At 36.6% G+C, this 14,856-nt stretch overlaps 6 protein-coding genes and 1 long non-coding RNA gene across 8 annotated transcripts; 6 read left to right on the forward strand and 1 right to left on the reverse strand.

The window, feature by feature from the left end:
* The first annotated feature begins 2,577 nt into the window (after positions 1–2,577).
* AT1G27120 (Galactosyltransferase family protein) lies at positions 2,578–5,653 on the forward strand. 2 transcript variants are annotated; one of them, NM_001332746.1, is made up of 8 exons: positions 2,638–2,877; positions 2,994–3,813; positions 3,913–4,166; positions 4,237–4,527; positions 4,601–4,729; positions 4,804–4,977; positions 5,070–5,177; positions 5,270–5,648. In NM_001332746.1, exons 2-8 carry the CDS (start codon positions 3,051–3,053, stop codon positions 5,477–5,479), a joined length of 1,929 nt encoding a protein of 642 aa, NP_001322256.1. In that variant the 5' UTR covers positions 2,638–2,877; positions 2,994–3,050; the 3' UTR covers positions 5,480–5,648. The 2 variants fall into 2 exon arrangements, with proteins under 2 accessions (NP_174032.2, NP_001322256.1); NM_102474.4 differs by having other exon boundaries at positions 2,578–3,813; positions 5,270–5,653.
* Positions 5,654–6,259: 606 nt separating this feature from the next.
* On the reverse strand, positions 6,260–6,461 carry AT1G06043. Its single transcript, NR_139011.1, has one exon. It is a non-coding gene; the product is annotated as an other RNA (long non-coding RNA).
* Positions 6,462–6,848: 387 nt separating this feature from the next.
* GSTU13 (glutathione S-transferase tau 13) lies at positions 6,849–8,466 on the forward strand. The gene is made up of 2 exons (NM_102475.3): positions 6,849–7,477; positions 7,810–8,466. Exons 1-2 carry the CDS (start codon positions 7,151–7,153, stop codon positions 8,164–8,166), a joined length of 684 nt encoding a protein of 227 aa, NP_174033.1. The 5' UTR covers positions 6,849–7,150; the 3' UTR covers positions 8,167–8,466.
* A 266-nt stretch (positions 8,467–8,732) lies between these two features.
* AT1G27135 (maternally expressed family protein) lies at positions 8,733–9,098 on the forward strand (the record flags this gene model as incomplete). The annotated part of the gene is made up of 2 exons (NM_001084132.1): positions 8,733–8,796; positions 8,896–9,098. The coding sequence occupies 2 exons, from the start codon at positions 8,733–8,735 to the stop codon at positions 9,096–9,098; spliced, it is 267 nt and encodes an 88-aa protein (NP_001077601.1).
* Positions 9,099–9,372: 274 nt separating this feature from the next.
* On the forward strand, positions 9,373–10,483 carry GSTU14 (glutathione S-transferase tau 14). The gene is made up of 2 exons (NM_102476.4): positions 9,373–9,756; positions 9,884–10,483. Exons 1-2 carry the CDS (start codon positions 9,427–9,429, stop codon positions 10,283–10,285), a joined length of 732 nt encoding a protein of 243 aa, NP_174034.1. The 5' UTR covers positions 9,373–9,426; the 3' UTR covers positions 10,286–10,483.
* A 93-nt stretch (positions 10,484–10,576) lies between these two features.
* Positions 10,577–13,879, forward strand: AT1G27150 (Tetratricopeptide repeat (TPR)-like superfamily protein). Its single transcript, NM_102477.4, has 14 exons — positions 10,577–10,838; positions 11,183–11,335; positions 11,422–11,520; positions 11,679–11,780; positions 11,860–12,003; positions 12,119–12,213; positions 12,320–12,449; positions 12,525–12,629; positions 12,734–12,840; positions 12,916–12,967; positions 13,051–13,140; positions 13,230–13,314; positions 13,400–13,464; positions 13,551–13,879. The coding sequence occupies exons 1-14, from the start codon at positions 10,746–10,748 to the stop codon at positions 13,635–13,637; spliced, it is 1,407 nt and encodes a 468-aa protein (NP_564271.1). The 5' UTR covers positions 10,577–10,745; the 3' UTR covers positions 13,638–13,879.
* Positions 13,880–13,986: 107 nt separating this feature from the next.
* AT1G27160 (valyl-tRNA synthetase / valine-tRNA ligase-like protein) lies at positions 13,987–14,759 on the forward strand (the record flags this gene model as incomplete). Its single annotated transcript, NM_102478.1, has 1 exon — positions 13,987–14,759. Exon 1 carries the CDS (start codon positions 14,157–14,159, stop codon positions 14,757–14,759), a length of 603 nt encoding a protein of 200 aa, NP_174036.1. The 5' UTR covers positions 13,987–14,156.
* Positions 14,760–14,856: the final 97 nt, after the last annotated feature.

Genomic DNA, 14,856 nt, shown 5'->3' on the forward strand with positions numbered 1-14,856 from the left:
TAAAAAATTGTAATATATCAAACTTTTTATAAGTTTAAATATTAATAATGTTTTATAAATTTTAAATATATAAATAATAATATTTAAAAAATTAATATTTTTGCTTATAAGGTAATGACATAATAACTCTAAAAGCAAGGATTTAGAAGATTTAAATATTTAATTAAATATTTTCATTAATAAATAATTAATGTCAGTGACATAACATTGTAAATAAGTTCAAATACAAAATTTATTTATTTAAACAAAAAACGTTTAGTAAGAATAATATTTATTTAACAAAAAACTTTGTTTTAAAATATTGTTAACAAATATGTTTATGCTAATTTTAAGGGATTGATTTGAAGTTGGGTGGGATTAAATTTGATTGATAATGTGATTGACAATTTAAATCAAAAATTTAAAGTAAAATTAATTATTTTGGAAAAAAAATTTAATGCTAATGACATTAATTGTAAATAAGTCCAAATCTAGGATTTATTTGCTAAAATGGCTGCAAAAATGTATATATAAATGGTTCATGGATAGACTTATTCCAATTAAGAGAAGATTCAATTTGTTGAGGAGAATATCCAATCTAAATGGAGATAAAGACTGGGTTTAATAATAAAAAGTTAGATTTAGCATTCGACAAGTTATTTGATTTAGCACGCCGTCATGTACTTACTTAGCTTGTTAATTCCAGTTTGTCGTTTAATTCATATATGTATATCTAGTCATAATCTTTCTCTTTGCAGCTTTGAGTTTTCTAAAGGATTTTGAACTCTATTAATTCATTACCACGAAAGAACAAAGACTAGGTAAATGTCTGCCACTACTATTAGATAACCACAATGTAAAGTTAATACGTTATACAGTTAACCTAGCATTGTGACCAAACAAAAGATCTTGAGGATTTAATCAAAGTCACGTTTCCTTATTATCTTTGTTGAAGAAGTACATCTTTTGCCATTATTATCTTCTATACACACTCAACAAATTAACAACAAAAACAAAGATTATTTTATAAATAATTTTCGTGTTGTGGTAAAAAGAAGAAGAATGGGCCTCTTTATATAAAAGTGCCGTTTGGCGAAAGTTTTGGGCCCTTATAAGTTAAGAAAACCCAAGTTTTTTTATTAATAATGTTGTTGCTTCATTTTTTTAAATAAATAAATCATATTACACCAAGAATTAGTTTTAACCTTTAATGTTTTTAAATCAAAATATTTATTGTCTCCATATGCTCCTCAAACTTGTTGTATGCACTAGTCTAATTCACAATATGTGACCAATATTTCAATCTGTAGTGGCTACCTTAAATTAGGGTCAAAATTTTTCAGTTTCGTTTGGCATGCAGCTTGATGATAGTCTTTTAGTGAAAATAAAAATCCGAGTTAATTATTAATAAAACTGTAAAAAACGTAATTAACTTTAAATTTTTTTGGTTGTTTATTAACTCATAGTATTATTACATTATCTTATAAGTTTAATGTTCCTTCTTGAATTTTATCATATTTATATATATTTTTGAAACTATTCATGTGAAGAATATGAACTCCCACCAAATTTTAGTTAAAATTCCACAACCCTAACTCTTTTTTTTTTGGTTATTGTTTGGTCAACTGTTTCTTGGTTTTAAACCTGAAGCCTAACTTTCATCTCAAAGAAAAACTAAGCAACATGTTTAAATTATTTATTTCACAATTTCGAATTCCCTTATTAGTGTATCTAAAAGATCATTAACTTAGCTAAACCAATTACATATGTGTTTAAAAGATTGGACCCATATTGTTATTAGTTACTCTTCGTAAAGCAAATACCTTTTAGCACATGCTATACAGATCATAATCATGGGTTATATCATTCTTACCCAATTTTATTTCCCACAATTCCAGCAAACAAATCAGGTTTTAAATATATCAAACACTCAAGCTTATGTAGTAAAACACAACAAGTTCAATATTTCATATATCTGAAATTGTAATTTCGTATATTTATGTGGTGTATATGCAATGATTTGAAAATTTGAATTTGGAAAATGAGTAGTGAAAGCGAAACTAAACGACATGGACAACGACTAAATAAATGAACTGTAATTGGGCCAACGAAACTAACGTTCCACACACCGACACGACCATAAACGACGTTGTCATTTGTCTAATTGCAAAACTACATAAAATAATGGTTCATGTTCTTTATAACTTTCAAAAAATAAATACTAATATCAAGAAAATCTAGTTCCCGATTTCTTAAAATAATGTTTGAGAATGTGTGGTGGGTATCACATTCGAAACCACCTGGCTCTCTTTATATTACTCATTAAAAATATTACTATGATAAAAAATTTACTTTTTGAACTTGGAATTTGGTCCAAGAAAAATATAACCGAAAGTATAATTAATAACGTCATTAGCGGTTATTTGTATACTAATTTGGAGTTTTGCATACATTACACATTACACCAATGTGAACGTCCTAATGATCACCGTTTAAGTTTGTACTTTTTTTTTTGCCGTTCACAATTATGAATTTAAAGATGTCAACTAAAATTTAATTTCAAAGCTTATAAAAGGACGTAAGTTTATTACACAAACAATCACAAACTCTAATTCCTAATAACTATTATACACATCGTGAATTTGAAACATTTTTAAGCGCAAATTCTCAGCGAGATAAAAACGACGTTGTTTTAATAGTTATTGGCTTTACAACTTCGTCGTACACGCCGGTTACCAAATATCGCTAAGGCTCAGAATTATCTCTGTTCAAAGCTTTTGTTTTGTTCCCAATTCTGAAGTTTTGAATCAACAAATCTTCAATAAAGTTTTCTCCTTTCACTATCTTTCCATATTCTTCTTCTTAGTAAAACTTTGCATTAATGGCTTACCCAAATTTGTAAGCTCTTTGTTTCCTCCCTTCTTCTTATTCTCTTCTTCATTCTCCAAATTTGTTTCTAGGTTTCTTCAGTTTGAGCAATGAAGAAGTCTAAACTCGATAATTCTTCTTCACAGATTCGATTCGGGCTTGTTCAGTTCTTATTAGTTGTTCTGCTTTTTTACTTCCTCTGCATGAGCTTCGAGATCCCATTCATCTTCAGAACCGGGTCTGGGTCCGGGTCTGATGATGTTTCATCTTCTTCTTTTGCTGACGCATTACCGAGACCAATGGTTGTTGGTGGTGGTAGTAGGGAAGCTAATTGGGTTGTCGGAGAAGAAGAAGAAGCAGACCCACATCGACATTTCAAGGATCCGGGTCGGGTACAGCTTCGGTTACCGGAGCGGAAAATGAGGGAATTTAAGTCCGTCTCTGAGATTTTCGTCAACGAGAGCTTCTTCGACAATGGCGGATTCAGCGATGAATTCTCAATCTTTCACAAAACAGCGAAGCATGCGATTTCAATGGGTCGAAAAATGTGGGACGGACTCGATTCGGGTTTAATCAAACCCGATAAAGCTCCGGTTAAGACCCGGATTGAGAAATGTCCGGATATGGTTTCGGTTTCTGAGTCGGAGTTTGTGAACCGGAGTCGGATCTTGGTTTTGCCGTGTGGGTTAACGTTAGGATCTCACATTACCGTCGTGGCTACGCCGCATTGGGCTCACGTTGAGAAAGATGGTGATAAGACGGCGATGGTGAGTCAGTTCATGATGGAGTTACAAGGATTAAAGGCGGTGGATGGTGAAGATCCGCCTCGGATACTTCATTTTAACCCGAGGATTAAAGGTGATTGGAGTGGAAGACCAGTGATTGAGCAAAACACTTGTTATCGAATGCAATGGGGCTCAGGTTTACGTTGTGATGGTCGTGAATCTAGTGATGATGAAGAATATGGTATTGACTTTTGTTAGACTAGAGTTGACTTTAAACTATTGTTTAATTTGACCTAATCTTGATGAAAAAGGTAAAGACTTTAATTTGTTTTTGTGATAGTTGATGGAGAGGTGAAATGTGAGAGGTGGAAGAGAGATGATGATGATGGTGGTAATAATGGTGATGATTTTGATGAATCAAAGAAGACATGGTGGTTGAATAGGTTGATGGGTCGGAGGAAGAAGATGATAACACATGATTGGGATTATCCTTTTGCTGAAGGGAAGCTTTTTGTTCTTACACTTCGAGCTGGGATGGAAGGTTATCATATTAGTGTGAATGGAAGACATATCACATCTTTTCCTTATAGAACGGTGAGTGACTGACAAAACCGCTTAATAGTTCATCTCTAGACTTCAATGATTGAATGGTTTTATATTTCAGGGGTTTGTTTTGGAGGATGCCACTGGATTAGCAGTCAAAGGAAACATTGATGTGCATTCTGTATATGCTGCCTCGTTACCTTCTACAAATCCTAGTTTTGCACCGCAGAAGCATCTCGAGATGCAAAGGATATGGAAAGCTCCTTCGTTACCTCAGAAGCCTGTAGAGTTGTTCATTGGAATTCTTTCTGCTGGTAATCATTTTGCAGAGAGAATGGCAGTGAGGAAGTCATGGATGCAGCAGAAGCTGGTCAGATCATCGAAAGTTGTTGCCCGGTTCTTTGTGGCATTGGTAAGCACAACTCTTGAAAGACAAAATTCACCTAAATATAGCCATTGGTTTAATATACTAATTCATATTGCAGCATGCAAGAAAGGAAGTCAATGTGGATTTAAAGAAAGAAGCTGAGTACTTTGGTGATATTGTCATAGTACCGTACATGGATCATTATGACCTTGTTGTGCTCAAGACAGTTGCCATCTGCGAATATGGGGTAACTTCTTCGTCCCTCTTTTGTTCTCCTTACCTTTTATTACTTTTCTGATTACTCATCCGGAAAACTTGTAGGTGAACACAGTGGCGGCAAAGTACGTTATGAAATGTGACGATGATACATTTGTGCGTGTGGATGCTGTGATCCAGGAAGCAGAAAAGGTTAAGGGAAGAGAGAGCCTTTATATTGGAAACATTAATTTTAACCATAAGCCATTGCGTACCGGGAAATGGGCTGTGACATTCGAGGTATAGATTTTGTGGCAGACCTGAAACTCTATTGAGAAAGAAACATGTGATGTTTAGACTTTATGTTGATTTTTTCTGACTTGTGAAACCAGGAATGGCCAGAAGAGTATTATCCTCCATATGCAAATGGTCCGGGTTACATCTTGTCATATGATGTAGCTAAGTTCATTGTCGATGATTTTGAACAAAAGCGATTAAGAGTAAGTTATCCTTCACGTAGATATGAGATTTTGAGGTGATCCTTTCATGTTTCCTTTTATGATATGGTCTTGGTTCTTCTTGGTCATTGCAGTTATTCAAGATGGAAGATGTGAGCATGGGAATGTGGGTGGAGAAGTTCAACGAGACTAGACCAGTGGCAGTGGTTCACAGCCTCAAGTTCTGTCAGTTTGGTTGCATAGAAGACTACTTCACCGCTCATTATCAGTCGCCTCGCCAGATGATTTGCATGTGGGATAAGCTGCAGAGACTCGGGAAGCCCCAATGCTGCAACATGAGATGACATAACATTGTTTTTTGACGGATTTTTCGTTAGAAAGGAAAATGAAGAAGCAGATGGGTGATAATGGAGCTAACTGTTTTAGATCTCTGTATATTATAGAAACAATATATAATGTATCTATATATATATATATATAATATAATGAAGGGTTCTTGAGAAGTTGACTGAGAAGTCAATAGTTTTTGCAGTGTTTACAAATATATAATCCAGAGGTACTGCAAGTAATGAGGGAAGAACATAACTTCTCCTGTACCTTGAGTAGTCTACGTAAAGCCCATGAGACAAGCCGCAACGGTCTGGTATCTCTTCAACATCTTTACCAAAATGAGGATTTTTGAATCCTTACAGGTACTTGTTTCATCTGCATTCTTACATTGGAAATTCTTTTATCAAGATGCTAAACAAGTGTCTGGCTAATTCTAACTTGGCTAGTTGAGAGTATAAGTTCCTTGATTAGCCTGGTTCTGAGGGAAATAAAGTGGGAAAGCTATAAATAGATTCATACAGTTGCTATTAGTAGACTGTTTGCTTAATAATTTTTGGAAACTTGTGCTTATGAACATTACCGAAGCTGTTAGTTAGTGACTGGAATAAGCATCTGACAGGACGCACAAAACAGAGTTGCAGCACTTGCTTTTCATTTTGTGATTTTCCTGTTCACTTGGCATTGGTTCCCACGTACTCCCTATGCTAGACTCTCTTCTTATGTGGTGGATTCGTTTTTCACAACAGTAACCTTATGTCAAGACCTTTCCTGATTATTCGCCAAAACAACTCTCTGAACCGGACACCAAATTACCAATGGGATAAAGCTGCTTCAGGCTGAGCCTCCCTGGCGGTGTTTATAAAGCCTTATGCATGCAAGTTCAGGCCTAATCACTTTATCTGAATTCTGATGAAGATTAAGAGTGTGATTACATGTTGGTTCTAGATTAAGAGTAGTTACAGGTTGGTTCTGGATTTCGTTCTCACCACGACACAAAACCTTTCAAGCCTTTTACATTGTGTTTTCAGTTGGCTATTAGCCTCAAAATATCTAAAACCGGCACATTCTCTCATAACTAGTTTTTGTAATGCAGTCACTTTACAAAAAGTAATAGATGCCAAGTGTAAAGAGCTAAGGTCCAAAAAAAAAAAGAGCTAAGGTGCAAGAGATTTGAGGGAGGTCGGTAAAAGCCATTGGTGTGTTGTCACGTTCAATCATTTTGCATAGAATATTGGAAGATAAACTGGATGTTGGCAAAAAAAAAAGTATAGCAAGTTAGGAAGCAGCTAATGCAACCAAAACTCTCTCATGCAACAACAAAACATTGCAACCTGAAGGCGGCGGCGGTACTACAATTTTTGGATTTGGTAAACATTGGTTAGCCACAATAAGTATTTGCTGCTGCGGTCCAAATATATTCAACTCCTAGTCCTAGGTAACTAAAATATAATAGTAGAAAATTCCAAACATTAAAGCCATCACTATATTTGATAGGTACGTGGTCGATAAAATAGATAACTCAGAGTACACCACCTTTGACTCATCAGCCACCTGCCAACGAGAAACACGACTCCTAATTCCACTTTCCTCCCTCACTCACTCTATTATATATAAACAAATCACACTCTGACCTAAAACAAACAACTCTTTAACTATCATCAGATCAATAAAAACCAGAAGAAGTCATGGCTCAGAACGATACAGTGAAGCTGATAGGTTCTTGGTCTAGCCCTTATTCCCTTAGGGCACGTGTGGCTCTACACTTGAAATCTGTCAAGTACGAGTACTTAGACGAACCTGATGTTCTTAAAGAAAAGAGTGAACTCCTTCTCAAATCTAACCCCATCCACAAGAAAGTCCCTGTCCTCCTCCATGGTGACCTCTCCATCTCTGAGTCCCTCAACGTTGTTCAATACGTCGACGAGGCTTGGCCCTCCGTTCCTTCAATCCTTCCTTCTGATGCCTATGATCGCGCATCTGCTCGGTTTTGGGCTCAGTACATCGATGACAAGGTAAACTAGTTTAGAGGCTCACTTCCGTGGATCTCTGTTTCATGCTCTGTTTTGCTTTGTCACAGTTTGATACTTCAGTTTTTGAGGTTCAACTAAAAGCTTGGATCTTGACACTCAAATATAGATCTGACTGATTAAGATCCGATTTACGGATATGGGTATTTTGATTAATCTGTGTTTGCTTGCTAAAGTTTGAAACTTTTTAGATGGAGCTAAACAAAAAATACTCTGTTCTTGATAGATCTGTGTAGCTTGAGATCCGATTTATACACTCAACGCAGAAGTCTCTAGATTAGTCATCTCAAGGGTTTTGTTTTATGTTTATGAAACAGTGTTTTGCGGCGGTGGATGCGGTGGTCGGAGCAAAAGACGACGAAGGGAAAATGGCGGCGGTGGGAAAGCTGATGGAGTGTTTGGCGATACTTGAAGAAACGTTTCAGAAGAGCAGCAAAGGATTAGGGTTCTTTGGAGGAGAGACCATCGGCTACCTTGACATTGCTTGTTCGGCTCTTTTAGGTCCGATCTCTGTGATCGAGGCGTTTTCCGGCGTCAAGTTTCTCCGGCAAGAGACAACACCTGGGTTGATCAAATGGGCCGAGAGGTTTAGGGCCCATGAAGCTGTTAAGCCCTACATGCCAACCGTCGAAGAGGTCGTTGCATTCGCAAAGCAAAAGTTCAATGTTCAGTGATGCGTTTTTTGCTTTTAAAAGCAAAAGCAATGTTGTTGAATACGAATAAAATGATGTTTGTTGTCTTTGAGAAACTTTAAATTTGTCTGTGTTTTGTGCCAAAACTTCTGATTAATTGGTTTTTGGTCTTTGTGCGTTACTATTATCAATTTTATTCTTATTATTTGCCATAGCTTATGATTAAATTGATCATAGAAGAAACATAGAGGCTTTAGGTTCTTGTGCTGAACCAAGTTTGGCGTATTCAGTATTTTACATTCTTGTATAAAATTGAATGCATATGTCATAATTCTGGTAATACTTGTTAAATTTTGTTGTTCCTGATTAACATTACCATACCTATTTTGCAATGTTTTCATGACAAATATTGCCATACTAAAATTGCTGGAGGAAACCTCACCTTTCAATCGATTTGACTAAAGTATTGATTGTACCAAACTATTCATGCCTCACCTTAAATTTGGAAACTTAATTGTGAAACATGTCAAATATGGAATATATATTGAATAAGATTACAACAACTCAGTAAAACAACAAGGTCCTTAATTTGAAACAGTTAAGCAGCCATGAAATTATCGCAAATAGCTCTGATTTGCATAGTTATAGCTTCCCTCTTCGCTATGCATGAGTGTACGTACAGAGCTTTTCTAATATAGTATACACACACGTATATGTCAAATGTCTTTTTTTAATCATCAAAGTTTTGTGTGTCTCAAATCAACTTTGTAGGTGAGAGATTGGAGGCTACAGAGGAAGAGAAATCGAGCAAGATCTATGTCCCACCATGTTACGAAACCATTTGCTCGTTCTCACTTAAAAAGGATTGTTGGTGCTGCTTCGAACCTTTAGTTCACAAAAATCTTTGTTGGGGAGTACATGATTTTCCGAACGCCAAAGAGCTTTGCTTCAACGAATATTCAAAGAAGATTTAAATCCTTTTTATTAGAGAATAATAATGTATTCTCTGTTTCGTGTAGAAAGTTTTTTTTCCTCTTGAGTGCACAACAAGTTATGTGTTTGAATCTGCAAAAATTTACTGGTCACATGTTCATGCTCTTATCAACGAGAAACACGACGTCTAATTCCACTTGCCTCCCTCATTCACTCTCTTCTATATAAACAAATTCCACTTTCTTCCCTCTCACTCACTCTGTCATCTATAAACAAATTCCACTTCCCTCCCTCTCACTCACTCACTCTGTTATAAATGAAACCTAAAAAAAAACTTGAGAGATCAGATCAACAAAACCAAGAGAAAACATGGCTCAGAACGATACAGTGAAGCTGATAGGTTGTTCGGATGACCCTTTTTCCATTAGGCCACGAGTGGCTCTACACTTGAAATCTATCAAGTACGAGTACTTAGAAGAACCTGATGATGATCTTGGGGAAAAGAGCCAACTCCTTCTCAAATCTAACCCTATCCACAAGAAAACCCCTGTCCTCATTCATGGTGACCTTGCAATCTGTGAGTCCCTCAACATCGTTCAATACCTCGACGAGGCTTGGCCTTCTGATCCATCCATCCTTCCTTCTAATGCCTATGATCGTGCGTCTGCTCGGTTCTGGGCTCAGTACATCGACGACAAGGTAAAACAGTTTAGAGACTCACTTCTACATGCTCTGTTTTGCTTCTTGTCAAAGTTTGATACTTTAGTCTCTGTTATTAATAAATCTGTTTAGATTAGTCAAATCAAGAGTTATGTGTCTGAAACAGTGCTTCGAGGCGGCGAATGCGCTGACCGGAGCAAACAACGACGAAGAGAGAATAGCGGCGACGGGAAAGCTGACGGAGTGTTTGGCGATACTAGAAGAGACGTTTCAGAAGAGCAGCAAAGGGTTAGGGTTTTTCGGAGGAGAAACCATCGGCTACCTTGACATTGCATGTGCGGCTCTTTTGGGTCCGATCTCTGTGATCGAGATGTTTTCCGCCGACAAGTTTGTCCGGGAAGAGACAACACCTGGGTTGATCCAATGGGCCGTGAGGTTTAGGGCCCATGAAGCTGTTAGGCCTTACATGCCAACCGTCGAAGAGGTCACTGAATTAGTAAAGCAAAGGATTGAGGAGGGTTTTAAGCGAAACTTCAAAAGCAATGTTTCGACTTCGGAATATGAATAGTTGATGTTTGAATATTTTAATGCTTTCTGTATTACTATTTTGTGCCAAAACATATGCACTTGGATTTTTCTTTCTTCTATTTGATATCTTTGTGTTTTTATTGATTTTGAAGCCTCATTTCTCTTAGTTTTCTTTATTTCACATTCATGTTTTAGCATATAGTTTCATATTATTATTTGGTTAATTGTTTATATATACTGAAAAAAATAAAATAATCTTAATTGGTTTATCCAAAAGGCGAGAAAAGCCAAAAAGGGACACGTCATACTACTCACTCGTAACAAGACACGAGTTTTTTTTAATAACAAAATGAATTGAGTGATTGATGACGACGACAAGCAAAATGCAAAATCGCTGTCTCCTTCATGCTTCGATCAATCAAACCATCATCAAACCCATAAGAAAGAGACCAACAGTGTTCCTGTAGGAAGCGGCAAACTTGCAGCTCTGTTCTCTTGAAATGGAGAAAACAGTGAGATGTGTTCGGTGGGGTTATGAGGTTAATACCTCTTCTGATGCTTGCATCGACGCAATTAACTCCTATTTTCAACAGGTTCTTCTTCAATTATCCCTCTTTTAGTCACTGAAACATCATGAAATTGATTGGAACATTGGTTACAACAGGGCTTAAGATTTTCGATGCAAAATTGAGGTTTTTCTCTATGGAATCTAGATGGGGTTTCATTAAGAAAAGTATCAATTTTTTTATTCTTCAATCAAATTTATGGCTAGGGTTTGATCATTTTATGAATTTGATACGTTTTTGAGTCACTATGTAGCTTAATTACGATCTTGTGGGTAGTTTCTGCTCTGTTTCTGGAGTATTATTCTTAAAGTTTCCATCTTTGTAATTTCATATCAGTGAATATTGTTGATCATGTTCTGTGGTTGATGAAGGTTCTTAGTTATGGGAGGAAGAGGAAAGTGATTCTAGAAGCACCACTCTACGATAAAGATTGTGTTTTGGGCAGCATTTTAGCTGCTCATTTCCTTTCTTCATCTGATCCTTCTAGAGCTAATTCCTATGTTGAAGCTGCGGCATCTAATCTCGTCAGTTTATTATATCCACTGTCTTTGTATTTCAGATTCTACTTTGGTTTTGAGGAAACTTCCTGAGTTTAGTTTGTTGGCTTCAGGAACAATCTACACCTTATGAGAAAGCGGTTTACGAGGCTGTTACTTACCTAATCTCTGAGGATAGGGATGACGACTTGGCTTTTGAAATGCACACCAAGGTTGGTTATCACTTTCATTGTTAGTTTATCTGAAATGTTATTCTAGAATCTAGTTTTATATTTTTGTATCTGGCACCCAAAAAATGGTTATGGTTCAGAATGTAAAGTTCTGTGCCTTTTTGAGTCACTTGTTTTTGAATTTTAATTGTGGTTTGCAGCTACTTAAAAGATTCCCAAAGGACTTGGCTTCTTTGAAAAGAGCGCAGCTTTTAAGTTTCTACATGGGTCAACCTGATCCCTTCTTGGGTCTTGTTCAGCAGGTACTTAAGTTCTTATTGATAGTGATGGTCACTGAATGATTCACCTGTCTAAGACTATAAAAGTTGCTTAATATTGTAGGTTCTACCTGCGAATCAAGAAGAAAGTTATATTCATGGTTTACTTGCGTTCCCATTGTTAGAACTTGGTCGAATGGAAGAAGCTGCGGCAGCTTCCAGAAAAGGCTATGAGATAAACAAAGAAGACGCTTGGGCACATCACTGTGTGAGTTACATAACATTGAGCATTTGCATCCTCTATTCTCAGTTTCCATGTAATAATTATCACTCAGTAGTTTTTACTAATGATGTTTTCTATCTATCTTACTTATTTGTTGCAGTTGTGTCATGTTCTTCAACATGAATGTCGGTTTAAAGAAGCAGTGGAGTTCATGGAAGCACTCGCAGGAACTTGGCCCTCTTGCTCATCCTTCATGTAAAGCATTCCCTCTTACCTGAAGGCTCTCACAGATTATCAAGTTCTTCTCTTATTGTTAACAATCCCTGATATATTATTTTTTTAACATGTCCATAATTTTCAGGTATACACACAATTGGTGGCATGTTGCTCTCTGTTACTTAGAAGGAGGGTCCCCAATGAGTAAAGTAGAGGAGATTTATGATCATCACATCTGGAAAGAATTGGAGAAAGACGATGCTGTTCCTCCTGAAGTAATCCTCTTTTTGATTAACAAATTTATGCTTTTGCGTCATCTATTCAATATTCAACTGTCTGCAACTCTTTAGGTTTATCTCAATGCATTGGGCTTGTTGATACGTTTAGATGTAAGAGATGCTCTTGATGGTTTTGAAGACCGTCTCAAAAACCTTGCAGTTCGTTTAACTAATCAGGTAAGCCATACACTAGTTTTATATCATCCCAAAACGGTTGCAGTTATACGAGTTATCTTGTTGAATAAGTTTTTATTTTTCGGCCACTTGCTTTAACATTTCAGGCAAACTGGTATTTGGAGTGGCACCTTGATATATTGATAGTTTGGGCACTAGCAAAGGTTGGAGAGACTTCAAGAGCTCATGAATTACTTGAGGGCCTTAAGTTCCGGTTAGTGTGACTTTCTTTTATTCTGCAGTTTCTAAATGATACCGAATTTGTCATGAACTTGTGTTGTTCTTGCAGATTATCAAAGAAGAACAAGAAGAAGCAACAAGTGATGCAGAAAGGGATTCAGGTTTGTTTATTCCCCCTCCCTCTTTGATCGTCTTTCTTTATCATTGTAACTAGTACTCAATATCAGTCTTGTTTTCATATAAGCTTGGGGAAGCTGTGTATGAATACGCAAGGGGTAACTACGAAAAGGCTCTAGAACTACTGGGTTCAGAGTTCAACGCCATTGGTTACAAGGTAAACCGTTCTTCAGCGACTTGCTCAAAATACTCTGAATCAAACACATTTCTGGTGGATCTTTTAAACTGTTTTATGGTTAATAATAGATCGTTGGGGCATCAGACGAACAAATAGATGTTTTCAACGAAATGTGGTGCCAGCTGCTGCTAAAGACAGGCCAATCCTCCACGGGTAAGGCTTGTTGTAGAGTCTTACTAATTTGGATACTCGTCTTGCTTAGTATGATGATAAACAATCGTGGTTCTGATGTATGCAGCCAAAGAAGTAATCAGAGAGAGGATTAAGGCCAGAGATGGTATTCCTTTCATGTGGCGTTTGCTGGTATACATTCAAAAGCAGAACATCACTTTGTTTTAGTGTACTATATGTGTTTTTGCTATGAGAAAATGATGTCGTTGTGGTTGCAGGAGAAAAGTTACTCCATGGAAGGCAATGCAGAGGCTGAGAGTAGTGCACGAGAGAGAGCTAAGAAACTTGAATCTTGTTATTTCTAACTTTGCTTCAAAAATCCAATAATGACATGTGTGTATACATGTTTTTAAATAAGTATAGAATAAAATATTTTGCTACTCGTGTCCTACTTTTTTGTTTACCAAAAGGTAAATGAATAAGGGGGTGTATTGAAAGTGGAAGTTTAAGAGATTTGTGTAGAATTTATAAATCCTATGTTATTCAAACATGAATTTTAAAAAGTTTCATGAAATTCAGTGTTATTGAACTAATGATTTAAAAATCCACCTTAAAATCCACTGTTATTAAAAACAATTTGTGGATTTGAATTTTAATGATTTTGGAGGATTTGAGAGGATTTCTTTAGTTAAAAATACAGAAATCCAAATTCCATGGCTACCGCCAGTGGTGTAACAAACTGTGGAATGCTGTCAGATTTGCGATGATGAAGCTTGGCGATGGGTATACTCCTCCTGTGCAAACTCTACGCCCTAAAACCATGACCTTCAGCTGCCAATGGATTCTTTCTTTACTAACAATATCGAAGACAGTGGATTCCTTGAATGCGTTTGCATTATCGGATGCTGCCAACAGTGTATGCTTGGTGGCAATACCAGTTCTGTGATGTATTTATCGAGGCAATTAAGCCTTATTTTTCTGCTGACACTCAAAGAAGGATTCATGCACAAGATGCTCTCTGGGTGTGTCTCGAGACTGGTTTGAGATTGCTGCATCCATTTATGCCTTATATTACAGAAGAGCTGTGGCAGCGGTTGCCTTCATCGCAAGACTCTGAACGAAAGGCGTCTATCATGATATGTGACTACCCATCTTCCATAGAGATGTGGACAAACGAGAAGGTGGAAACTGAAATGGACATGGTTCTAGCGACCGTGAAAACTCTTAGGGCACTGAGAGCTGCAGAGTCGCTAAAGAGACAGAGAAATGAAAAGTTCCATGCGTTTGCTCTGTCTGGAAATGCATTAACACTGGGGATTGTGAAACCACATGAGCTGGAGATCAGAACTCTTGCAAATCTCTCATCCTTTGAGGTTATGTTGAGGGGAGAAGACAAAGCATTTGTAGTGTGTTGGGAGGAAATTGAAATTTGGATTAGTTACAATGTGCTTTATTTTATTTTATGTAAACTATGTCCATCGTTTTGAATATGACGGATTCGATCATGGAAAAGCAAACTTAGGAATTTCCATGTTTCAAAAAGTCAATGCATCCATACAAAAAGTTATACTACATGAATTAAGA

Source organism: Arabidopsis thaliana (assembly GCF_000001735.4).
Source record: "Arabidopsis thaliana chromosome 1 sequence".
NCBI lineage: Eukaryota > Viridiplantae > Streptophyta > Magnoliopsida > Brassicales > Brassicaceae > Arabidopsis > Arabidopsis thaliana.